Here is a 27,458-nt window from a genome sequence, read left to right as displayed (position 1 = left end):
CATGGTGAAGAGTTCTTGAGGACGGGAGCAAAACGCTCACACATCCTCCGCTCGCACCACAGAACACGAAACACCAGGAAGTCTGTACTGGCTTAGCAAATGCTTTGCAGTCGAAGGAAGCGAAACTCGCGTTCCTCGTGGGTTAAGTGAAGTCCAAAAATATACTGGCTCCTTAATAGCGAACTGTCTACCATTTCCCCAATGTGAATCTGCGCAGCAGACGGCTCCGCAGAAGAAACTGGCGGGCTTGGCGGAAGAAACTAAGCCAAAAGTCATGCCAAGCCGGAGCGCGGGCAGACCACGAATGTGTCGTCGACACAGGGTTTGCGGGCCACAAGACGGAAAGTCAGTGAAACTAAAAATTCAGTTTTTCGAGAAACCGCGAGGAATTTCGGATAACTATTTTGCAAACATAATCAGTGTTCCCATATAAACACATCGTGCGAGTACCATTCCATTCTGTAACACTCGAAAATCGGCGTAGCTGAGCTTTAAAGGTGACAAAGTGACATTCAAGCTACTACATTTTATCACAAATTCAGGTTCAAATACCGCTTTGTTTACAGAGCCGATAACACGAATCTCTCTACCCCCCAGGATGGGCGTCCACCCCACATGGTTTTCTTTTTCAGCACACCCAGAAATTGCTGGTATTACCCATACAGCTGGTCTCCCAATGAATAGAACCACAAATATGCCTCTATACACGTATCCCTCCCCCCCCCCCTCGGCAGTATGGGACGCTGGGTACCCGCTTGAGGTCGACCTCTAAGGCCTTGCAACGCTGTATGGGATCACACTGACATGATCACATGATCACAGCACTTTGAGGGAGGAGCCGGTGTCAAGCCTCATGGGCTTTTTGCTGCTCTCCCAACCGCAAGGAAATAAATTGAAATTGAAATTGAAATGATATTTCTCCCCTAACTTCATTCTTTTTTGAAAACACCCTTTCTGACATGCTTTCGGTTAAAACGGTGTAACACAGGGTGCAGAAGGGTATAAATCACTTCAGCACCTTTTCTGATCCCAGCATCTGGAGTTAAAAAGGGTGCTTTTTTAAAAACTATTTTCTAAAAACTGCCTGTTACACTCTTCATCATGGTCAGTGCAGTAAAAAAGTGTATATCACTTAAAACACCTTTTTTGTGTAGAAAAGGTTGTTTTTCGATTTACTGTGTAGCAACACCTCTGGAGGCCGCTTGGAAAAGCCAGTAGGTCCAGATAAAAATGAGCGAATGCTCCATGACTGCACGTGAGGCAAGTCAAGCGTGACACAATCCCAGCTATGGACGGCCGTTTCGAGTTAGTTGGCTGTTATCGGCACAGAGTAAAAAGAAATTTCTTCGATGGCGCCACCTGTTCACGAATTATTCAGCCAGGGATTTTCGTGAAACAATTCTGAGAGGTTACTGGTAGAATTAAGCTCCTATTTCTCTCCCAGTGCAAAATGGAGCGTTCAAGAGGAAACTTGTCTTCTGATCGCTTGCGGATAGACGACGCAATCGCTGCATAGAGATAACGGCCGATATCGTCAGGAACGGCGTACAAAGTACGAGACACTTGAAGAAGTGACGCGTTAGATGCAGTTGGACGCTAACACCAGTGTTCGTTAGAAGGCTGGAGAAATATGTAAGTTATTTTTTTTTTATTCACCATCGGGTACCTGGGGCAGCCAGTACTTCCCTCTAAGTTACATGTGGTTCACTGTATACGGCGCTTGACAGAATGCTACAGAAACACCTCGTTGTTTTTAGGGCACCTTGAGAAGATCGGTTTCGTTTTTTGTTCTGCAAAACCGCTTCGTATTATGGTTTTTGCCCGTATGTTGTATCCACGTTGCATAGTACATCACTGCGACGTGGGACAGCGTACACGAACGCTCTGCTGCGTACGAGAAGGACACTGAGTTTTAGTATATTGTACGCTGGTGTGTTTGCGTACGTACGCGATAGCATGGTGGTCCAGCGCAATACTCAACGCTCTATTTATGTATTGCGCGTGCGCAGAACCACCAACTCTATCCCTTACGCAGCAAATGCGATAGCATACGATATACTAAAACTCTATTGTGCCAGGACCCGTTGAGCGGAAATACATCTCAGACTAGTTAGGCGCTCATTGAGGTTCACAAGCTCCCAGACAAGGAGCGTATTCTGTATAATTTTCTTCGCAGATTCAAGATTCACAAGATTCAACGTTCTCTCTTCACTTGAACAACTTATTAGTGAGTTTTAGTGGATAGTACGCTATCGCCTTTGCGTACGTAAGGAATAGCGTTGGTGGTTATGCGCACGCGCAAAACATAAAGGGAGCTTCGCACACTGCGCAGAACTACTACGCTATCCCCTACGTACGCAAAGGCGATGGCGTACGATACACTAAAACTCTCTATTATCTGAAGCATCCAAAATTGGGATTGAAGTTCGCGTACAATCGGCTGACAGGCAATGTTCATCATTAGAACATGTAAGCAATGAGTGATAAAAGCATGGGTAAATCACGCGAAACACTACGTGGAAGTTTATCAGTTCCGGAATATGGGCACATGTGTTTATCGTCTGCCTCACTTGATCGCGAGACAGGCGTCTGCAGCGTTGAAAGTATATGATTTTTTTCTGTTTTTTTAGTTCCTATTGGGGAAGTTTCTCGCGGTGCATCTGCAGTAGACATTGTCGTCATTGACATTAAGATACTACAACATTGCATTAGTGGATCAGCTAGAAATGATCGAGAACCGCACGGGTCGATTTATCCTATCAATTTTCAATAGAACACCGGCGTCCCCGGACGTCCCATAATTTGGCTCATCATTACGACCCGGATATTTAGGCACTTAAATGGGCACTATATGGACTTTCGTGTCCAGATTTCCATGATACTAAAATGGGCAGAAATAGGCGGCCGTTTATATTCCAAGAAGCAAATAGGCAAAATAGGCAGTAAAAATAAATAAAAACACAAGCAGGCTCTCCTGAGGATGTATATGGATTTTCGTGTCCAGATTTCCATGATACGCTACGCTACTGCTTGCCCTTGTTAAAATAATACGATACTATGCAAGCTTCAACTCCTCGTACAAGAATACGTCTATGTAGTGGTGCCGTTCGTCCATGCTTCGTTCAGTGTGAACGAGTTAGACGTGTGAACTGAACGAACTTGTTTTAGAGAACGTCATGTATTTGTCCTTCCTTCCTTGTCTCGTGTTTTTACCGTTTGGAAATTGCCCCCCCCCCCCCCCCACTAGTGAAAACACGAAACGAAAATCGGTCACAGTTCACTTGATTGCCCGTTCACGCTTTGCAATTCCTACACTTCGTACTAGTACTATGGTGAGCTAGAAAGACTGGCATGGCTGATCGGCCGCTGTCACGTGCAGTCGCCGATGTTCCTGCCCGTAGATGGCGCCAAGTATATCTTGCTAGTAAGATTGAATCGCCTCTGGCAGCTTGTCACGGAAGTACGCATCACATCCTGTCTACTAACACGTATCGCTCTTCTCAAGCAAATGCGGGCGTACCCAGACCTTGACTTGGAACAACAAGCGAACTGCTTCTGTGTCTGTTCAAGGCCAGTGTATTTCTCTGGTGTGCGTGCTGAGTTAACATCTCGGTTTCACACTAGTGACGTTCTTCGCGTAAATGAAATGCGTTCCTGTTGGGACCGCATTTTTACTAGGTGATCATCCGTGAGAAAAACAAAAAACAAAAAAATTAGCAGATATCTGGAACACAGTGCCAGATATTTGCTTGGTTTTTTATGTTTTCTGTTGTTGTTTTTTCGCACTTTTCACAGTTTCCACTCCAGTTCATGTCGGACATACACACTATCGTATTTCCTCGCGAGTGGCGTGTTTTCACACGTCTTGAAGTTCGTGTCTTCTCAGACAACAGAGCTTTCTACTCCGTGTCATATCGAAATTTCAAGTGGGTAAAACAGGATCCAGCATTGCTCTGGGCTGCTGCTAACAGTGCCCGAGTCCGTGTGGCCGCACAGTGGAGACTACTGCGTGTCCGTGTCTTTCCCGTGTTTCTCGGGCACAACGCCCCGTTTGGATACATTTCCTATCGCTTCCGTTCCTCAACCATATCACGACGGTGCAGTTTTGTCACTTCTCCACTTGAAGTACAGCTTGGGACAAAAGTGTGCCGAACACGGGGGTGTCGCACTTTTGTCGGGGCGACACCCTAGCGCAAACAGGACTGGGCGCATATGCTGAGAGATGGATAGAATGGACAGCCACCCGTTGCTTGTACGATCTCTTTCTGTTAGCTAGCAGAGGGCCGCACACATGATGAAATACGCTACTGCCCAGTCAGCCGCTACAGCGTCTTCAACAGCTTCACAGATGATGCTAGGTGATATCTCTAAGATATATTTCTTGGAGGCATCTGAGACAATAAGGTGAGTTAGAAAGCTAGTTTTACCAAGGGATAATGCATTATATGTCACACAAAATGTGCCAAAACTTGTGCATCACAGCTTAGCCAGACTCCCCGCGTATGCTGTTACTTGCGGTCCAATGACGCTTGTTTTTGTTTGTTACCAGCCATATATAGCGCAATAAGATCAATTAACTGTGGGCTTGCTGTGGGCTACAGCAAGAGTGTCAGTAAGGCATTACCTGAAGAGGATGAGAACAATGCACATTGAATTCTATATCCGCGATTATTTACATTCTATGCAGATTTCTTCCACACTCGGGAAACAATATGCACGACCCAAGCTGAGTTATTATGAATTAATAACGAATAAAGGAAGGTCTGTTACTTTAGCGCACCGTTACTCTAGCGCACCGTTACTCTGAGATACCAAAAATTGTTTTGATCCACGGAATTTTAGGTGAAAATCAGTCTATGACGTCATACAATTGGTGTCATGGATGACGTAGTTGCATGGGTGAATTGTGTGCTCTATCCGTTTCGCAGGAAATACAAGTCAGTAAAAGCTGCAAAGCTGAAATGAGAACACGTGTTCCTTTTGGTCACCTGATATCGTAGCCGTTTTCAGAACAAAAATCCGTTCGATAGATCGTCCGCAAAAGCTCGTAAAAGAACATATTTTTTTCTTTATTCTGTGCATTGCGCACCTTAGGAGACACTTCGTTCCTTCACCCTTAATGTCAGGGGGCCGAAAGAGTACACTGTCATCGCTTGCGTCCTCGAAAAAGATTAAGGCGTAGGGAAGTGACACGATCTTGGGTCGGCGCTGATAGTGTGCCTCGGCCAGTCATAAATGCTCCACGGTGACAGCGCCACCTGTGGAGCCCGCCCAGTGCAAGCCAGCAACTGCATATGCAAATGGTAAATAACCGAAGCTCTCTATCTTCACGTTGAGCATATGTTTGTAATTTGATCGTGCACTCCCAACCGAGGACAGCGGTTTCGTTCTACTTGGAGCTCTTCAGCCCGGCGTAGGGAAGTGACACGATCTTGGGTCGGCCCTGATAGGGTGCCTCGGCGAGGCATCAACGTTCCACGGTGACGGCGCCACCTGTGGAGGCCGCAGTGCAAGCCAGCAAGCACATATACAAATGGAAAATAGCCGAAGCTCTGTACCTTCACGTTGAGTATATGTTTGTAATTTGATCGTGCACGCCCAGCCAAGGACAGCTGTTTCGCTCTACTTAGAGCTCTTCAGCCCTGCGTAGAGAAGTGACACGATCATGGGTCGGCCATGATAGTGTGCCTCGGCGATGCATCAACGTTCTACGGTGACGGCGCCACCTGTGGAGGCCGCAGTGCAAGCCAGCAGGTACATATACAAATGGAAAATAGCCGAAGCTCTGTACCTTCACGTTCAGCATATGTTTGTAATTTGATCGTGCACTCTCAGCCAAGGACAGCTGTTTCGCTCTACTTGGAGCTCTTCAGCCCTGCGCAGGGAAGTGACACGATCACTCGTCGGCCATGATAGTATGCCTCGGCGACGCATCAATGTTCTACTGCGACGGCTCCACCTGTGGAGGCTGCAGTGCAAGCCAGCAAGTACATATACAAATGGAAAATAGCCGAAGCTCTTCACGTTCAGCATATGTTTCGTCATCGTGGAACATAGGTGAGGAGTAACGCGTTATAAAGTAGTGGGTTACCGGTAACGCGTTACATTCGAGTAGTGAAATATGGTAACGCATTACATTTGGGAGAAAAGTAATGAGTAACGTAACGTCATTACATTTTGTTTATTTCTGTTTATGTTTGTAACTTGATCGTACACAATCAGCCAAGGACAGCTGTTTCGCTCTACTTGGAGCTCTTCAGCCCTCCGTAGGGAAATGATACGATCACTCGTCGGCCATGATAGTATGCATCGGCGAGGCATCAATGTTCTACGGCGACGGCGCCACCTGTGGAGGCTGCAGTGCAAGCCAGCAAGTACGTATACAACTGGAAAATAGCCGAATCTCTGTACTTTCACGTTGAGCATATGTTTGTTATTTGATAGTGCACTCTCAGCCGTGGACAGCTGTTTCGCTTTACTTGGAGCTCTTCAGCCCGACGTAGGGAAGTGATACGATCACTCGTTGGCCCTGATAGTATGCATCGGCGAGGCATCAATGTTCCACGGCGAAGGCGCCACCTGTGGAGGCTGCAGTGCAAGCCAGCAAGTACATATACAACTGGAAAATAGCCGAAGCTCTGTACTTTCACGTTGAGCATATGTTTGTAATTTGATAGTGCACTCTCAGCCGAGGACAGCTGTTTCGCTTTACTTGGAGCTCTTCAGCCCGACGTAGGGAAGTGATACGATCACTCGTCGGCCATGATAGTATGCATCGGCGAGGCATCAATGTTCTACAGCGACAGCGCCACCTGTGGAGGCTGCAGCGCAAGCCAGCAAGTACATATACAACTGGAAAATAGCCGAACCTCTGTACTTTCACGTTGAGCATATGTTTGTAATTTGATAGTGCACTCTCAGCCAAGGACAGCTGTTTCGCTTTACTTGGAGCTCTTCAGCCCGATGTAGGGAAGTGATACGATCACTCGTCGGCCATGATAGTATGCATCGGCGAGGCATCAATGTTCTACGGCGACGGCGCCACCTGTGGAGGCTGCAGTGCAAGCCAGCAAGTACATATACAACTGGAAAATAGCCGAAGCTCTGTACTTTCACGTTGAGCATGTGTTTGTAATTTGATAGTGCACTCTCAGCTGGGGACAGCTGTTTCGCTTTACTTGGAGCTCTTCAGCCCGACGTAGGGAAGTGATACGATCACTCGTCGGCCATGATAGTATGCATCGGCGAGGCATCAATGTTCTACGGCGACGGCGCCACCTGTGGAGGCTGCAGTGCAAGCCAGCAACTACATATACAACTGGAAAATAGCCGAAGCTCTGTACTTTCACGTTGAGCATATGTTTGTAATTTGATAGTGCACTCTCAGCCGAGGCCAGCTGTTTCGCTCTATTTGGAGCTCTTCAGCCCGATGTAGGGAAGTGATACGATCACTCGTCGGCCATGATAGTATGCATCGGCGAGGCATCAATGTTCTACGGCGACGGCGCCACCTGTGGAGGCTGCAGTGCAAGCCAGCAAGTACATATACAACTGGAAAATAGCCGAAGCTCTCTACTTTCACGTTGAGCATATGTTTGTAATTTGATAGTGCACTCTCAGCCGAGGCCAGCTGTTTCGCTCTATTAGGAGCTCTTCAGCCCGATGTAGGGATGTGATACGATCACTCGTCGGCCATGATAGTATGCATCGGCGAGGCATCAATGTTCTACGGCGACGGCGCCACCTGTGGGGGCTGCAGTGCAAGCCAGCAAGTACATATACAACTGGAAAATAGCCGAAGCTCTGTACTTTCACGTTGAGCATATGTTAGTAAGTTGATAGTGCACTCTCTGCCGAGGACAGCTGTTTCTCTTTACTTGGAGCTCTTCAGCCCGACGTAGGGAAGTGATACGATCACTCGTCGGCCATGATAGTATGCATCGGCGAGGCATCAATGTTCTACGGCGACGGCGACACCTGTGGAGGCTGCAGTGCAAGCCAGCAAGTACATATACAACTGGAAAATAGCCGAAGCTCTGTCCTTTCACGTTGAGCATATGTTTGTAATTTGATAGTGCACTCTCAGCCGAGGACAGCTGCTTCGCTTTACTTGGAGCTCTTCAGCTCGACGTAGGGAAGTGATACGATCACTCGTCGCCCATGATAGTATGCATCGGCGAGGCATCAATGTTCTACGGCGACGGCGCCACCTGTTGAGGCTGCAGTGCAAGCCAGCAAGTACATATACAACTGGAAAATAGCCGAAGCTCTGTACTTTCACGTTGAGCATATGTTTGTTATTTGATAGTGCACTCTCAGCCGAGGACAGCTGTTTCGCTTTACTTGGAGCTCTTCAGCCCGACGTAGGGATGTGATACGATCACTCATCGGCCATGATAGTATGCATCGGCGAGGCATCAATGTTCTACGGCGACGGCGCCACCTGTGGAGGCTGCAGTGCAAGCCAGCAAGTACATATACAACTGGAAAATATCCGAAGCTCTGTACTTTCACGTTGAGCATATGTTAGCAATTTGATAGTGTACTCTCTGCCGAGGACAGCTGTTTCGCTTTACTTGGAGCTCTTCAGCCCGACGTAGGGAAGTGATACGATCACTCGTCGGCCATGATAGTATGCATCGGCGAGGCATCAATGTTCTACGGCGACGGCGCCACCTGTGGAGGCTGCAGTGCAAGCCAGCAACTACATATACAACTGGAAAATAGCCGAAGCTCTGTACTTTCACGTTGAGCATATGTTTGTAATTTGATCGTGCACTCTCAGCCAAGGACAGCTGTTTCGCTCTACTTGGAGCTCTTCAGCCCTGCGCAGGGAAGTGACACGATCACTCGTTGGCCATGATAGTATGCCTCGGCGACGCATCAATGTTCTACTGCGACGGCGCCACCTGTGGAGGCTGCAGTGCAAGCCAGCAAGTACATATACAAATGGAAAATAGCCGAAGCTCTTCACGTTGAGCATATGTTTCGTCATCGTGGAACATAGGTGGGAGTAACGCGTTATAGAGTAGTGGGTTACCGGTAACGCGCTACATTCGAGTAGTGAAATATGGTAACGCATTACATTTGGGAGAAAAGTAATGAGTAACGTAACGTCATTACATTTTGTTTATTTCTGTTTATGTTTGTAATTTGATCGTACACTCTCAGCCAAGGACAGCTGTTTCGCTCTACTTGGAGCTCTTCAGCCCGACGTAGGGAAGTGATACGATCACTCGTCGGCCATGATAGTATGCATGGGCGAGGCATCAATGTTCTACGGCGACGGCGCCACCTGTGGAGGCCGCAGTGCAAGCCAGCAAGTACATATACAACTGGAAAATAGCCGAAGCTCTGTACTTTCACGTTGAACATATGTTAGTAATTTGATAGTGCACTCTCTGCCGAGGACAGCTGTTTCGCTTTACTTGGAGCTCTTCAGCCCGACGTAGGGAAGTGATACGATCACTCGTCGGCCATGATAGTATGCATCGGCGAGGCATCAATGTTCTACGGCGACGGCGACACCTGTGGAGGCTGCAGTGCAAGCCAGCAAGTACATATACAACTGGAAAATAGCCGAAGCTCTGTCCTTTCACGTTGAGCATATGTTTGTAATTTGATAGTGCACTCTCAGCCGAGGACAGCTGCTTCGCTTTACTTGGAGCTCTTCAGCTCGACGTAGGGAAGTGATACGATCACTCGTCGGCCATGATAGTATGCATCGGCGAGGCATCAATGTTCTACGGCGACGGCGCCACCTGTGGAGGCTGCAGTGCAAGCCAGCAAGTACATATACAACTGGAAAATAGCCGAAGCTCTGTACTTTCACGTTGAGCATATGTTTGTAATTTGATAGTGCACTCTCAGCTGGGGACAGCTGTTTCGCTTTACTTGGAGCTCTTCAGCGCGACGTAGCGAAGTCATACGATCACTCGTCGGCCATGATAGTATGCATCGGCGAGGCATCAATGTTCTACGGCGACGGCGCCACCTGTGGAGGCTGCAGTGCAAGCCAGCAAGTACATATACAACTGGAAAATAGCCGAAGCTCTGTACTTTCACGTTGAGCATATGTTAGTAATTTGATAGTGTACTCTCTCCCGAGGACAGCTGTTTCGCTTTACTTGGAGCTCTTCAGCCCGACGTAGGGAAGTGATACGATCACTCGTCGGCCATGATAGTATGCATCGGCGAGGCATCAATGTTCTACGGCGACGGCGCCACCTGTGGAGGCTGCAGTGCAAGCCAGCAAGTACATATACAACTGGAAAATAGCCGAAGCTCTGTACTTTCACGTTGAGCATATGTTTGTAATTTGATAGTGCACTCTCAGCCGAGGACAGCTGTTTCGCTTTACTTGGAGCTCTTCAGCCCGACGTAGGGATGTGATACGATCACTCGTCGGCCATGATAGTATGCATCGGCGAGGCATCAATGTTCTACGGCGACGGCGCCACCTGTGGAGGCTGCAGTGCAAGCCAGCAAGTACATATACAACTGGAAAATAGCCGAAGCTCTGTACTTTCACGTTGAGCATATGTTTGTAATTTGATAGTGCACTCTCAGCCGAGGACAGCTGTTTCGCTTTACTTGGAGCTCTTCAGCCCGACGTAGGGAAGTGATACGATCACTCGTCGGCCATGATAGTACGCATCGGCGAGGCATCAATGTTCTACGGCGACGGCGACACCTGTGGAGGCTGCAGTGCAAGCCAGCAAGTACATATACAACTGGAAAATAGCCGAAGCTCTGTACCTGAACGTTCAGCATATGTTTGTCGTGCACTCTCAGCCGAGTACAGCTATTTCACTCTACTTGGAGCTCTTCAGCCCGGCGTAGGGAAGTGACACGATCTTGGATCGGCCCTGATAGTGTGCCTCGGTGAGGCATCAATGTTCCACGGTGACGGCGCCACCTGTAGAGGCCGCACTGCAAGCTAGCAATTACATATACAAATGGAAAATAGGCGGAGCTCTGTAGCTGCACGTTGAGCATATGTTTGTAATTTGATCATGCACTCTCAGCCGAGGACTCAGTTTCGACTATTTTCAATTGGTATATGTACTTGCTGGCTTGCACTGCGGCCTCCACAGGTGGCGCCGTCATCGTGGAACATAGGTGGGGAGTAACGCTATATAATGTAGTGCGTTACCGGTAACGCGTTACATTCGAGTAGTGAAATATGGTAACGCATTACATTTGGGAGAAAAGTTATGAGTAACATAATGTCATTACATTTTTACTAACTAACGCCTAACGGCGTTATGCGTTACTGCGTGTTTGGGAACATTGCTTCATTTTCTAAACTTGAAAGCTTGAGCGAGGACCGTGTAGAATCCGGGAAAATCCCCGATTTTTTCTATTCATCTTCAACAATGACAAGAAGGTCACATCGGCACCCGCAAAGAACGCAAAAGGACTATTGACCTACCCTGGTTGAGATTTCACCTTTGTTTACCACCTCTATTTTTCACTCCCTCTGGTATTTTTCGGATGAATGAGGTAAAATCGACAGAACAATATCCTCTACCGTCTGAACAAGTAACAAAGTACCAAGGGATTAGCTGTTTGGATTTGTACTGTGTGAGATAAAAGGTCACCGCCCCTATCAACCCGACCCTATCAACCTTGAGGGCAGCACGCACTTGTCATTAGGAGTCCGCTCAGCCACACAGACGAAAATTTTCAGTGTCAACTACTTCTGCGTTGCAATAAATCATACATGTAAGCTTTGTTCATGTGTGACCCATGTTTGTGCACAACATTGCGTGTATTAATCAGCGGAACGCACTTGTGTGACTCAACCAAAAATGGTACATATTATAAGGACAACTGGCGAAGTAATGCGAAAGTAACGGCGTTAGTAACGCGTTGCCTACTATCGCAACAGTAACAAATAACGTAACGCGTTACTTTTTGAAAAAGTAGTGAGTAACGGTAGTGCACTACAAAATAAAAGTAACTTCCCTACCTATGCCGTGGAACATTGATGCCTTGCCGAGGCACACTATCAGGGCCGACCCAAGATCGTGTCATTTCCCTACGCCGGGCTGAACAGCTCCAAGTAGAGTGAAATAGCTGTCATCGGCTGAGAGTGCACGATCAAATTACAAACATATATTCAACGTGAAGGTAGAGAGCTTCGGCTATTTTCCATTTGTATATGTACTTGCTTGCTTGAACTGCGGCCTCCACAGGTGGCACCGTCACGGTGGAACATTGATGCCTCGCCGCAGCACACTATCATGGCCGACACTAGATTGTGTCACTTCCCTACGCCGGCCTGAAGAGCTCCAAGTTGAGCGAAACAGCTCTCCTCCGCTGGGAGTGCAGGATGAAATTACAAACATATATATTCGGAACTGACAAACCAGAGGTCGCTCAGCGAGCGATATACAGCTGGGAGGGTGACTGAGCACTCCTCAATGCCACGGTGCAAGACAGTGAATTATAATGAAGGGAGAAAAGCCATTAAAGAAACAAGTAAATGACACTTGTCGTATTTGAAATTAAAAATTACAGATTAAGACTGCTTCTATGGCTGCACGCAGAGAAACAGATACTCATGGAACGATGCGACAGCGCTAGAGGAAACGTGTTTCGCCGTGTTTGCCGCTCGTCAGCTCTGGGTAGCTGCGCATCGTTTGGAATTGGCAAACCAGGGGTAGCTCAGCGAGCCATATACACCTGGGAGGGTGACTTTGCACTCCTCAATGCCACAGTGCAAGCTAGTGAATTATAATGAAGGGGGGAAAGCCATTAAAGACACAAGTAAATGACACTTGTCGTATTTGAAATTAAAAATTACAGATTAAGATTGCTTCTATGGCTGCACGCAGAGAAACAGATACTCATGGAACGATGCGACAGCGCTAGAGGAAACGTGTTTCGCCGTGTTTGCCGCTCGTCAGCTCTGGGTAGCTGCGCATCGTTCGGAATTTGCAAACCAGGGGTAGCTCAGCGAGCCATATACACCTGGGAGGGTGACTGTGCACTCCTCAATGCCACAGTGCAAGCTAGTGAATTATAGGGAAGGGGGAAAAGCCATTAAAGACACAAGTAAATGACACTTGTCGTATTTGAAATTAAAAATTACATATTAAGATGGCTTCTATGGCTGCACGCAGAGAAACAGATACTCATGGAACGATGCGACAACACCAGAGGACACGTGTTTCGCCGTGTTTGCGGCTCGTGAGCTCTGGGTAGCTGCGCATCGTTCGGAATTGGCAAACGAGAGGTCGCTCAGCGAGCGATATACACCTGGGATGGTGACTGAGCACTCCTCAATGTCACAGTGCAAGCCAGTCAATTATGATGAGGAAAAAAAGCTATTAAAGAAACACGCGTCCTCTGGTGCTGTCGCATCGTTCCATGAGTGTATATATATATATATACCCCAACCGACCACGTCATTCTCAAGCCCCTTATCAGCCTCGTGGCCACATTTAGCTCTTTTGTCCCGAAGAAGGCGGAGCTTCCGCCGTAACGTAGACATCCTCCCTAACTTTTATGATTTTTAAGTTTTAATAAACCTCTTTTTTTGTTACTTCCCCTACTTTCGTCTTCTGTCTCCCATTTATTTCAACTATAATTACGTAGCCGTCCGATCCAACTCCAACTTTTCAAGATCTATATATATATATATATATATATATATATAAGTGAAATAATAAGACTTGGACTACAGATTACAGGAACGTTAACAAAAACTAATTTATTTAATGGGCAATTTAACACATAGATTTAAAAAAATGGGGTATATATATACATACTCATGGAACGATGCGACAGCACCAGAGGACACGTGTTTCGCCGTGTTTGCGGCTCGTCAGCCCTGGGTAGCTGCGCATCATTCGGGATTGGCAAACCAGGGGTCACTCAGACCAGGCAAACATCTGCCCTTTTTGTGGAAAGGTCCCTTCTGATAAATGTTGATGCCGTTCCATTCCTCCGATCACTACCTGTATCCTGTATTTCGGCGGACGTTAAGGAACCCTCAGGTGGGCAAAGACAATCTACAGATCGACCACGCTCATGATCAGAGTTGTCTCGCGATGTAAAGCCACGAATTATTACTACCATGTCTCATTCCTACTCCATTCTTAAACCGTTCCCACCATTCTATTCCTATTTGCGATGCAGACGGCGTGATTCCGGGATAATTTCACTAGAGCAATGCCTGTCCTGCAACCCTAGTTTCTTCTTTTTTTTTTTTTTTTCGATTCGAACTGTCAGACGCGGGACCCACCAACTGTTGCGTGAAGGAGAAAATTCACAGTTTTGGCGCCTGAAAACTGGCGTCATCAAGAAGACCTGGACGTGACCAGTACTATAGAGAAGTCACGCCCTCGACATATTCTTGCCTGTTTTATTCCAACTATTCATGTAGATAAGCTAAAAAAGCGTTGGTACGATTTTTTAACCATGACTATTAATGACCATTTGCAGTTTCCGCTAGGGGTTTGTTCATTCTGCAGACACTATTATTCCTTGAAGTCAGCGGATAGGCCGCAGAATGCGCCCTTTGGCCTCCTGCGGCCCGCTCGCGACGAGCTTGGGACTCTTGTCTCCCCTGAAACGTCTACGACAGGCGAAAAGGCGTTGTGAAACGCATATGACACCGAGAACGCATACAGTTCACATGGAGCGCTCCTCGGACGCGCTCGGGGTAGCTACACGAGCGCCGCGCCGCGGCATCCACTCGATAATCTTCAGAGGGGGAGCGGCGCATTTGCCACCATATCCTTCTAGAGCACTGTACCGCGATAGCAATTCGCGCTCGGTGCAGTAGAGCGAAAACGAAACCATTTCAAAAGCAAAGTTACCACTACTACCGCGGTGAGATGCCACAAGCGCGCTCTTCCATCACCCTGAACGAGTGATCTCGCTCGCTTTCGCTCGCCGCTAGAGTGTATCTGCCTAGAGGAAATACGCCGCTCGCGCGTTCCGTAAACTTTTGTCTAACACTGTACTTCTTTTGTCCTGACGAAGACAGTGCCACTGTCGAAATGTCGACCGTTCTTTTAACCGTTTCATTGCATAATATAATCTATGTGTTAAATTACTCATTAAATAAATTGTTTGTAAGTCAAAAGTCGCCATGACAGTACTGGACAGTTGTTTTGGCTTCCTTGGGCCTCATCAGCAGTACGCAGGCAGCCAGCGTTTGAGCGAATGGCGTCAGCAGGTCACGTAGCACGTGATTCCTCCCGTCAGTGTGACTAAAGTCACCACCGAAAGCCCAGTGCCAAGCCAGTGAAGTATACTAGGAACAAAAATAGCCGGGGCTCTTTGGCTGCACGTATAGCACATGTTTGTAAGTATATGTTTGTACAAACATATGCTATACGTGCAGCCAAAGAGCAAAAATACTCCAAAAGCCGCGAGACGACATAACTCGACAAACAGTAGAGAACATGGAGCATTTGCTCATTTTTATATTTGTATCTGTACTTACTGGTTTTGCACTGCGGCCTCCAGAGGTGTTGCTAACACCCTGAAACATTGATGTCTTGCAAAGACACAGTGTTTGTGCCGACCCAAGAGCGTGTCACATCCCTACGCTGTGCCGATGAGAGCCAAGAAGCTCGAAACGGCCGTCCACAGCTGGGATTGTGGCACGCTCGATCAGTAAACATATGTCTCACGTGCAGCCATGGAGCCTTTGCTCATTTTTATATTTGTGTCAGTACTTACTGGCTTTGCACTGCGGCCTCCATAGGTGTTGCTAACATACTGGAGCATTAATGACTTGCAAAGACACAGTGTTTGTGCCGACCCAAGAGCGTGTCACATCCCTACGCTGTGCCGATGAGAGCCAAGAAGCTCGAAACGGCCGTCCACAGCTGGGATTGTGGCACGCTCGATCAGTAAACATATGTCTCATGTGCAGCCATGGAGCATTTGCTCATTTTTATATTTGTATGTATATATATATATATACCTATATACCTCCATTTTTAGCGTATATATATATATATATATATATATACGCTAAAAATGGAGGTTCGAACGACCAGGATGTTGTATATAGATAGAGGAAAAAAGACACTAAAGACTGAAGTAGGGAGTGGGGGAAAGTTGTTTATTAAGTTGGCATTTAAATTAAGGGTCTGGGCAAGTCTACGTTTCGGCGGAAGCTCCGCCTTCTTCGGGACTAAGACAAAAAATCTATGGACAAGGTCAAAGTTACAAAAGTGTCGTCACAGCCGGTACAATTCCACTGTAAGGCAGTCGTCAGTGAGTCATGTTCTGGAAGGTTCCGGAAGGTTCCTAGGTCATCGGCTGGAGAGATTACGTGTCAAAGCCTTGGACTTCCAGAGAGGTCTGGGGTCGCGCTCGTTGAAAACCTGTTGTCCGGGGTGTTCTTAGCGTCATTGTGTCCAGCTGTAAAGAAAAGAAGAAAAGAGGCAGCGGCCACTCCGAGGACACACAGGAAAAAAGTTATCCGGATATGCTTCTTACAGTTGATAGCACTCCTTTATCCTCATTTATTAGAGATTGGAATTTGTACGATTTGTACGAATTGGAACAAGTACGATTCGCGTTGCTCTCTGCAGCGATCGGATGTGAAATTTGACTCTAAAATAAAAAGTGCGACGTTACTAATGGAATCGACTAAAATGGCGGGAAACCGGGAGGCTACAGGCTATATATATATATTGAAAAATTGGAGTTGGATCGGACGGCTATTGTAATTATAGTTGAAATAAATGGGAGACAGAAGACGAAAGTAGGGGAAGTAAAGTAGGGAAGTAACTCCTTTTTTGTTACTTCCCCTACTTTCGTCTTCTGTCTCTCATTTATTTCAACTATAATTACGTACCGTCCGATCCAACTCGTTATATATATACGCAACGTATTGAACGGAACATAAACGATAAACTTTGGACGAGAATGCGTAGCAGGGAAGTTGCTACATATTTATATCGACTTTTCTACTGCACAGGACATGGTGATACAAGGTCAGAATAGTAGAGATGGTATAGAACGCCTACAGGCGTGCTATCTCGTCCCTCTTATTATGACGTTTTGTCTCCCGCGCTGTGGAAGTCAAGATAAATTTTGCAACTTTTCCCCAGAACCTTCCAGCCCGCTTGGCCAAAAGTGCCTACTCACATGTCAAGTGTTACATATACTTCTTATTTCCATGCACCAAACACAACTGGAGCAATATCCCACCGTGAACGTTCAGCGCAACAAAAAAGAAAAAAAGAGAATATTATGCAGTTCCTTTCTTGGACTGGCAGACGGTAGCCATGATCTATTCCACGCCTCATATCTCTATACTCCTTCAAAAAATGTAGTACTTCGCTTTTCTGACAATTCCTACTCGCTGTTATTGCACCCCTCCTACCTGTGCCCTCGAACTTTGTAGTATAATCAAATAAATAAACATATAATAAATAAGTTCAAGGGAGCTCGATCATCACAAAAGCATTTTCAATCCAATGTACTACATGTGTGAACGGTGCTTTCCATTTAATGAGATTAGTTAGCAACTTTGTCTAATGTAAGCAATTATCTGGAATACTAACCCTCAGAAATATCGCAGTATAACAACCACACAGTAAAGATATCATCTATTGCAGGAGGTCAAGATGAGCGACGAACTATCAAGAACACAGCCATGCAGTGCTGTTGTGCACAGTGAACAGCGCACACATAGCCAGGTAAACATAATTCATGTCACACAGCTCTTACAAGTACATATATTGGTGCTGGCATAGAGGATGATGTAATTATCTAGGTGTTCTGGCATGCAGAGCTTGTTTTTCTTTTATTTTTATTCCTCCATTTCCTATCCTTGCTGCATCGGATGGCAACTAAACAGTACTCGTGCTGTCCACAGAAAGACTGTCTACAGTTGAAAGGGAGACGTTTGCTGCATGACTTCTCAGTGTCGGTGTTAATCTGCTCGAGTACTGCTGTGTCAAGTGGGTAACTAATGAAAAAAAAACTGCAAAAAAAGCACAATGGAAGTCGACAGGAGGCAGCGCTATCAACAACTCTAAGCCCCGGGTCAGATTTTCTCTTCAGGTGGTCGCAAGATCTGACTGGCTCTGATAGGATGACCAGTGACGAAACCAAAATAACAAGAAAATGAGCGCTTTGACTCCGCCCATTTGTGGTCGCGCGTCCGCGCTTATGCGTTCTTATCTATCGCGGAACGATAAAGTAGGGCCGCAGAGTCTTCCTTCCCGCACAGAAAGACAAAAACGTACCAGAGAAGTGTTCGAACGACTGGAAGCATTTCAATCCAGGAAGATACCTTCTCCAACATGTGTCCCCTCCGAGATGCCCGCTATGGTCATCTGAGTGACAGGGAACTGAACATGCTTGAGTGGGAAAGGGGGGGGGGGCAGTGACACTGGATGAGAGACATGAGCCAGAAAAGAAATCTTTTGATACAGTTAACCCTGGGTTTCTTTACTGCCCTTGAATAGTCCCTCTGAAGGAATAATGAGGCGCCTGATGAAGCTATTCCGAGTAGGTGTGCTATTCCCAATTAATCACTGTTACCTCAAAGTGACTGTTTCGGATCATAAAGTGTTAAAATTCGGAACAAGTGATTTATCCAGACCTCTTCCACCCCCTCCAAACCTTTGGCAAAGGTCAAATACAACGTTCATCAAGAACAACAAAAACGAATTCATTTCACATGTGCTTGCTTGGAATCATAATAGGCATTGAGACCGCACACATGCTCTTTTGGGTATCAGATCGGGATCCGGTTGTTCATCTAGTTCGTACGATCCACATCTAGATAAGCTTATTTTATAATGTCCATTAGGAAGTTTTTTTTTTCTTTTTCGCCAGTGCAGATATCGTACGCCAAACATGCATAATGTTTAGGTTGCAGAAGGTAGACACACTATCTGTGCCGACGCAAGATCGTGTCACTTCCCTGCGCCGTCATGGTAAGTCCCAAGTAGAGGAAACGGCTATCCCTTGCTCGGACGACACGATGAACTTGTAAAGATGTTCTCAACATGCAGTCAGTTAGCTTCGGTACCGCGCTTTGTAATGCACTTCTGTGCAAGACTGCCCAGCAGGGGGCATCTGTACATGCAGCTATTTGTTGAGATGGCGCAACCACGAACCCCAGTTCCCTGTCCCAAGGTGTTATGAGTACCTCGCTCAGGAGATGCAGGGCGAAGGGCAGGAGCCTTAAACAGTAGCGGTCGCGACATCGGTCCATTCCTTGCCGATGGGTTGCTAAACTGCCAAGCCCTTTCCACATCTCTCGGTGTGAAGTGCGGGTGACGGGTAGGAGCACCTCTACGTGGACAAATTTTTTTCTTTCTTCCGATATCGGGGCAAAGCGCCCCGACCCCATTACGGACTGTATCGAGAGATTTCACTGCGAAGTACATCGTACTCTCTGGTTCGACACTCACAAAGACAAAAATGTGCTGGGAAAGATGTCACCTTTTTTTTTCTTGTTCACAAAAAAAGTCCTGGCATCGGTCTAACAAATATCGTTAAAATCCAACGCATAAGATCTGGACACCGGAGGGTGCACCGGCTTCGGCTGATGTTTCGTGAGTGGCGCCACCACGGACCCCAGCCCCAGTCCCAAGGTGTTAACCGTACCGTGCCGAGGAGATGCAAGGTGAAGGGTCAGAAACCTTGAACGGTGGCGGTCGGGGTCTTGGTCAAGCCCCGGCCGATGGGTTTTCCTTAAAGCAACGGGACCTTCCCACATGTATGAATGTAAAGTGTGGGTGACCAATGGGAACATTCATTTTCTTAACCCTCATATGGTTAAAAATTCCTTTTCCTCCTTGATCGCGGGCGGCAAGCGCCCGCGGACCGAAGTCTTCAAAAAGGCGTTCGACGCCTTTCAAGCAAAATACATTGTCATTAGCAGTGCAATCACTGATAATGAACAGAACACTCCACTTAGAAAAATGTCACCGTTTTTCATTGAGGAGGCGGTGGCATCGCTGTCAAAAAATGTGACTGAAATTAAGCGCCTCAGATGAGGTGTCTTATTCCTTAAATGTACTTCGGAAGCTGACTGTGAACGAATTCTGAACACACAGCAGATGCTCGGAATCAAAATATCATCAACCTTGCATAGGACTCTGAATACCTCCCGTGGTGTTGTGTCGTTAGCTGAACTCATTGATGTTCCGTCAGAAGAAATTCTTGAAGATCTGAAAAGCCAAAAGATGATCGACGTAAGAAAAATCAAAATCAAGAAGAACAATGAGTACATAACGACACGCAACACAGTCCTCACATTTGACTACCCGACCTTACCAGAAAGGCTCAAGGTAGGGTATCTGACTGCAGAGGTGCGGCCATATATCCCTAACCCTCTCAGATGCTTCAAGTGTAACCGCTTTGGTCATCCTTCCGACACTTGCAGAGGTTCTGCATGCTGTGCCCGCTGAAGCAAGCAGGACCACAACTCTAAGGAGTGCAGAGGGCCGGATCACTGCGTCAACTGCGCAGGTGACCATCCTTCATACTCTAGGTCTTGTCCAAAGTGGAAGTTTGAGAAAGAGGTGATGCACATCAAAGTCACACAGAAACTAAGCTATCCAGAAGCCAGGAAGAAGGCATCTCCGTTCCAGTTCCAGAAATCCTTTTCATCTGTCGTTAAAGCTCAGCTCCGCCGATTTTCGACTGCGACAGAATGGAGCTATGCTTGTGCTGTGCGTTCGTTTCCGCACAGGGAGCATACATGTGAAAAATGTTCACCCATTTGTTTGTAGTTTTTAAGAAAACAATTTTTTTAAATTTCCCTGGCACGGCGGTCCTGTGGTCGGCAAACCCTGACCAATCCCGGCTTCGTCCTGGCTTAGCCGCGCTCGTGGCTTGGCTAACGCCAAATCGTCGATGTGATGGCGGAGACCTATGGGCGAAGGTGAATGTTTTGGGTGTGTTCCGTGATAATTCCTGTCGTTAATAGCCTCAAAGATAGTTTTGCCGGTATTCTTTAACAAGCCTTACAGGATGGCCTCGTTGTGCAACGACGGCCGTCGTGAGCGGACATTCTGTGCCCGCACTGTGCTTCATGCGACCAACAAGAACACCTAACGTGTGACGTACTCGTACGCATTCTCAATAGCTTTGGCAGCGCACTATGCGCGGACTTGCTGCGCGTGCAGAAAGCACCACCAAAGCTATTGAGAACGAGAACGAGTACGTGCTCGAAGACGAAGTATTTCTTATAAGAAACATGATAAAACGGTGCGGTGGTCTCCGATAGCTCGTGACAGCTATTTCAGCACGATACAGCGGCCATGACGGAGTGTAAACACAGACTGGTTGCCAGGCAGAGCTGGCTAGGTGTGGCTATCCAATCCGCGCAGTTCCAAGTATGACGTCACAAGTGGAACCGCCGCCCGGTAGTTTTTCTCAAATTTCTCACGAAGGAGTATGAAAATTTGGAAAGCAATGTGCGTTTATGAATGAAGTTGGGACCACTGTTCTGAATATCACAACGTCTTCGCGGAACTGTAACTTATATCTGTTTCTAGGGTGATAGCGAGCAACTCATTCGTCGACAGGCTGCGCAAGTTGCATATTTTCGCAGACGCCAGCCCAAGGGCATATGGTGCGGTAGTCTACCTCGAGCACAGACAGAGAATGCAACACAAAGTGACAAAACAGGTACGCCTCTTTCTGAAGCACCACCTCCTGTAACTGTAACCACAACCTCCCAACCCTCTTCTGTGGCGTCACTCTCACAGGCGCCACTTCCGTCATCGCAAACCGTGGAGGCAAGCTCCATGGAATGCGATGATGACACGAGCTCGCAAGGCTCGTTCGCGAGCGTGAGCTCACAATCTCAAAGAAAGCCTAAGAGCAGTATTTCGGGGAGTGGCTCACTTCCCGATATATCGCCGAAGGAACTCGCGGCTGCGCGGGAAAAAACTCCGAGACAGCCTGTAATGCCCCCCAAGAAGAAATAATGAAAGTTTCTTTACACAGTAGTCTCTTCCCTATTACGAAAACGCCTCTTGTGCACACGTTTCTCATTTTCTATATTATGGCGATCCTTCAGTGGAATTGTCGAGGGCTTCTCACTAATATTGATGATGTCAATGATCTTTCGGACAAGTATGACACACTCTGTTTTGCACTACAAGAGACTTATTTGAATCCACATCGAACACATACACTACGGAGATGGAACTTGTTCCGAAACGATCGGGTTGATGCAACACGTACATCTGGAGGTGTTGCTATCCTAACATCAAAAACCCTCCCTGCAAAGCACCTTCCACTAAAAACAGCACTCGAGGCAGTCGCCGTTCAAATTTGTCTTCAAGTGGTCATAACTGTATGTTCCGTGTACCTGCCACCATCAGCTGTGGTTGCTCAGAACACTCTCGAAACTTTAATTGACGAACTCCCGCCGCCTTTCCTCTTACTGGGAGATTTTATTGCCCATAACTGTTTATGGGGCAGCTCGATAGTCGACCGGCGATGAAAATTGCTGGAAAACATATTACTTTCTAGGTCTATCTGCCTTCTAAACAAAGGAAATCCTTCGTATGTAAGCAGCGCTAACCAATATTTCTCTGCCATCGACCTCTCCTTGTGCAGCCCATCAATGTTTCAAACCATTGACTGGGCAGTAGAGCAGGATCCTCGGGGTAGCGGCCACTTTCTGGTTGTCATGAAACTGCATAATACCACAAATACCTTAGGTACACGTCCACCTCGGTGGAAACTGTCACAGGCCGATTGGACTCTCTTCAAGGAGAAGTCCAATATCCTAACATCTTTCCAAGGTTTAAGTATAGAAGATGCCAATAGTATTGTTACTGACACTATTATAAGTGCCGCTCAGCAGTCAATCCCACAAACATCCGGTCGACTCCCTAAGTGCTCCAAGCCTTGGTGGACGAGCGACTGTGAAACTACACGCAAAGAACAAAATGGGGCGTGGGGTGTCTTTCGAAGGCACCCCACTACTCCAAACTTACTTGCATTCAGGAAAGCACGCTGGACACGAAGACAGGCGAAAAAAGAATCTTGGAAAAATTTAGTATCTTCTTTAAATTGTAACGCTCTCTCAAAACTTATATGGGACAGGCTAAAGAAAATCAAAGGAGATTACACAAGTTTCTCTGTCCCATTACTGCAGGTAAATGGCGCAGTTTGTGAGAGTTTGGAAGAGCAGACCAATGCCCTTGGGGAGCAAATGCGACATGTATCCAGCTCAGCTCACTACAGCAGCGATTTTTTGAAAATAAAATCATCTGCTGAGAAACAGACGATTCCAAGCGAGGGCGGTGACAAGTATGCATACAATTCACTCTTTACAATGACTGAGCTACAAAGGGCTCTGTCATCCAGTAAAGTTACAGTACCAGGTCCCGATCGTGTTACCTACTCCATGATCCAGCACTTATCTTCCACATTTTTAAGATCCCTTCTTGATTTCTTTAATCTTGTCTGGCGAGAGGGTTGTCTTCCGTCTGGCTGGAAGGTGGCAACCGTTGTTCCATAGCTAAAACATGGAAAAGACTCCTCAAACCCTTCCAGTTATCGACCCTTAGCGCTCACAAGTTGTCTAGGGAAAACTTTTGAACACATGGTGAATGATCGCCTGATGTATTTCCTTGAAGAAAATAAATGTCTCGATCAATTCCAGAGTGCCTTCAGAGCTGCGTGCTCGACAACAGATCACCTGCTGCGGCTAGAGACTGCCATCAGAGAAGCATTTGTCCAAAGGCAGCATTGTGTGTCCGTATTTTTCGACATCGAAAAGGTTTACGACACTGCATGGCGGTATGGTATTCTGCAGGACCTGCACGCTCTGGGAATAAGCGGCCGCATGTTTCGCAGCATTGCCAATTTCCTTCAAGGACGGTTATTTCGGGTCCAGGTTGGATCGACACTTTGTCGCCCATTCATACAAGAGAACGGTGTACCGCAAAGATCCGTCCTAAGTGTGACGCTTTTCATTGTAACTCCATAGCAAGTGCCATTCCTCTTTCAGTCAGGTATTCACTGTATGTGGATGACGTACAAAAATCTTGTTCCTCTTCCAGCATTGCTAGGTGCGAACGTCAACTTCAACTCACAGTAAACAAGTTGGTCAAATGGTCGCATGAAAACGGTCTTAAGTTTTCCCCGGAGAAGACTGTTTGTGTCTCCTTTTCTAGGGTACGGGGACTGTTTCCCGAACCAACACTTAAAATGGGCAGCCACAACATTATTGTAAAGCCTGAGCATAAATTCCTTGGGCTTATATTTGACCGGAAATTGACTTTCCTTCCTCACCTCAAACACCTCAAGGTAAAGGTCATCAAAGGTGCTTTCTCAGCTGTCCTGGGGAGCAGATCGTGACACACTCAAGAATATTTATGTCTTCACTGTTCTTTCCAAATTGGATTATGGATGTGCTGTGTACGGCTCAGCACGGCCATCTACACTCAAAATTCTTAATCCAGTACACCACCAAGGACTGTGTTTAATTCTTGGAGCTTTCAGAACTTCTCCGATACAAAGTCTTTACATAGTACCGGATCAATGGTCCTTAGAGAGACGCAGGTTTTACCTCATTACTTCATATGCACTCAGAATCAGAGGTCACCCTGAGAACCCAGCATATCAATGTGTGACAGATACACAATTCAGACAGCACTTCTTGAACAGGCCTTCAGCTGTGCCTTCTTTTAGTATTAGAATGTCACAAGCAGTCGAACACTATGGGTTTCCAGAGCACAACTCTATGATCCTTGAGGCAACTAAGAAAATCCCCTCATGGCAGCCCCCTCCAAAATGCAACATGTCCCTTTCCAGATACAACAAACGTGAAACTGCTAACACTGTCCTGCAACACGAATTTGAAGTGCTGAAGGATAGCTTTGGCAGCCATGTAGAGTTGTACACTGATGGCTCAAAAACTATTTCCGGGGTATCGTGCGCTATGATTACTGGCACAGTTACGAGGTCACATCGTTTGAAGGTCACCGTGTCTGCCTTCACAGCGGAAGTGTATGCCATAATTTTAGCCCTCAATTATATCTTACAAAATCGTATCAAATCATCAGTCATATACACAGATTCTTTGAGTTCTTTACAGACTATCTGTAGCATTCATTGCACAAAAGACCCCATTGTCCATCGTGCAAGGCGCATTGCAAGCACTATAGCTAACAGGGCCTATCGGTTACTGCTCTGCTGGGTACCCAGCCATGTTGGGATACCCGGAAATGAAAAGGCCGATCGAGCAGCTGCTGCTGCCCTAACAGACGACATTACGACTTTCGACATTCCATCAAAATATCTCAGGCTATGTTTAAAAAGCAGCATTAACAGACACTGGCAGAGCTTTTGGGACCAACAGACAAGCAACAAATTACACACTACAAAACCAAAGATAGGCCCTTCTCCATCTGCATCCAATCGACTGTATGGGGTGCTATCTTGTCGGCTCGGTTTGGGACACACATACTTAACACATGGATATATCTTACGGGAAGAAGACCCTCCCGGGTGCAATCACTGTGGGGAACAACTCTCAATCCTCCATATCCTAATTGTATGCCCAGCATGTCAGCATCTTCGTGAACGTCATTTTTTTTTTATTCTATAGAAACTTCTTACCGCTCCACCCGGCGCTTTTGCTGGGCGATCAAAGTATCATACCCTTTGAAAAGATCTATATGTTTTTTTTAGAGATACCGGGTTTTTAAAGGATCCGTGATTTTAATTACTAACCCAGCACTCAACACTGTTTTAGTAAATACACAAATTTTACCCAGATAAACTTACACTGGTATTTGGCGCAGTATGGCCTTAGTAGCTAATGCGCCAGAAAAGCCCAAATCAAATCAAATCAAGCATAAGATCTGGAGACTTCCTTTTAAAATGAGCAAACAAAAAGTCCGCAGACGTATCCTGAACGCGCAAGAAATGATGGGAAAGGCATTTCAGATTTATTGTACACGGTACTGAACACTTGCAGAAGCGTCATCCCAGTTTCACAGCTGATTGATGTGCCGGCTGAGGAGATCTTCATATGGGCCTAAATTATCGGGTGTACCCTGTTACCCACTCTTAATATTAAAACTTTTGAAATCCACGCTAAGAAATCCACCCTTCAAATTCCAATCCTTTGACATCCAAGCTGTCAAAATAAATCACAATGGGTCTATGCAGTCCAGTGTTTTACGTGAGAAAATCAGTGTTTAAGAGGGTCACACTCCAGAATAAGGAGTCTTTATGCAATACTTGGTCGTATTCAGCATGTATCTCTCAATTATTCATTAATTTAATTAAGTTACAGGCGTAAATAACTACGCGTATGAATACTAGGAAAACAATGCTTCAGCGGTTCCGCCGTTCGGCTACCATTGAGGACGAGGCTATTTGAGAAAATGGAGTATCGAGCCGTATTGTGTTGCGGGATCGGCTGCATAAAAAGGATAATCACTGCAAGCTCTAATAAAGCATATGTTTCTTCTGCCGATTTCCTCAGGTATTTATTCTTCAGACGTGTAACGACTTGGTGTGCTAACACGCGCGTGCAACTCATGAAGGAATTCATGCGTGAAATGACATTGATGCAGTCGTAGCTGTTTTGGACAGGAAATCGGGTAGCGAAAAATGTCCAGGATGAGCAACATATAAAACGTACCGCAAAACTGCTGTGTCGACCATTTGTCACGACGGTAATCGACGCAAACATCATGTAAACGTCTCTTGCGTTCATCGGCCTCAGCCTACGAAGAACCGCTAATGTTATGTTTGATAAGAGCCGCGAAAAGTGGTTCAGCAAGGTAAAACTGTGCCGGGAACATCGTCACATGAGGGAGGTGTTTAATTAAATCACAGTGAAAGATAGCAAAGGACTGTTAGTGGTCATGTAGACAGCAGATGTCGTTCACCAACACATCAATGGATTGTATAAATAGTCTTCCTGTCAATGGACAACTGACATTCTCCTCCCGTCTATACTGAGCAATGTTGACCCACAGCTTGGTTTTTGGATGCCACAAAACACTTCTCGCCAAGATGGTGCACTGTGACTCATGGACTGTGACTCAATGGGGCATTTACAGCTCAGTGCCATTACCATCTGAGGCAAGTTGACTCTTTCACATACTGTCACTGCAGTGCTGTAGAAGACTCAGAGTATATTCAGTGTCACTGCCCACACTACCAAGCTTTCCAAACTGCCATTTTCAGATAAAATTGCCTGGCTTATGGCTAAATCGAGCCCACGAATGCCTGGTCTCAAAGCTCTTATAGCAATTTTGGACTCCATGGGACATTATTTCCTTCCTCACACCACAAGCAGCTATGGGGTAGAGTATCGCCCCAGGCAATGAAACTCCCTGTCCATCTCAAAATAAAGCTGATGAACACCTGCAACTTCTGCGAGGAGGTTTAAACCACTCTGATAACTATATGTTACATAAACAAAATACAGAAACCGACACTGAAGACCGACTTTTTTTATTCTTAGAGAAATC

At 46.4% G+C, this 27,458-nt stretch overlaps 1 protein-coding gene across 7 annotated transcripts in view; it reads left to right on the top strand.

Annotated features, from left to right (window-relative positions):
• Nucleotides 1–1,542: 1,542 nt before the first annotated feature.
• Nucleotides 1,543–27,458, top strand: part of LOC135378922 (uncharacterized) — a 102,940-nt gene continuing 77,024 nt past the window's right edge. For 2 of the 7 annotated variants that reach the window (XM_064612086.1, XM_064612088.1), the window contains exons 1-4: nt 1,543–1,632; nt 17,598–17,678; nt 21,501–21,633; nt 23,627–26,452. In XM_064612086.1, the coding sequence (XP_064468156.1) occupies nt 24,665–25,576 (912 nt within the window). In that variant the 5' untranslated portion in view covers nt 1,543–1,632; nt 17,598–17,678; nt 21,501–21,633; nt 23,627–24,664 and the 3' untranslated portion in view covers nt 25,577–26,452. Of the gene's footprint in view, nt 1,633–17,597; nt 17,679–20,383; nt 20,470–21,500; nt 21,634–23,116; nt 23,247–23,626; nt 26,453–27,458 lie in introns of those variants that run through there. The other 5 variants (XR_010418636.1, XR_010418633.1, XM_064612087.1 and 2 more) reach the window with 4 other exon arrangements.

The sequence above is a fragment of the Ornithodoros turicata genome, chromosome 1 (assembly GCF_037126465.1).
Source record: "Ornithodoros turicata isolate Travis chromosome 1, ASM3712646v1, whole genome shotgun sequence".
NCBI classification, from domain to species: Eukaryota; Metazoa; Arthropoda; class Arachnida; order Ixodida; family Argasidae; genus Ornithodoros; species Ornithodoros turicata.
Note: the sequence above shows the minus strand (reverse complement) of the source record. Positions and strands in the feature narration are given on the sequence as shown.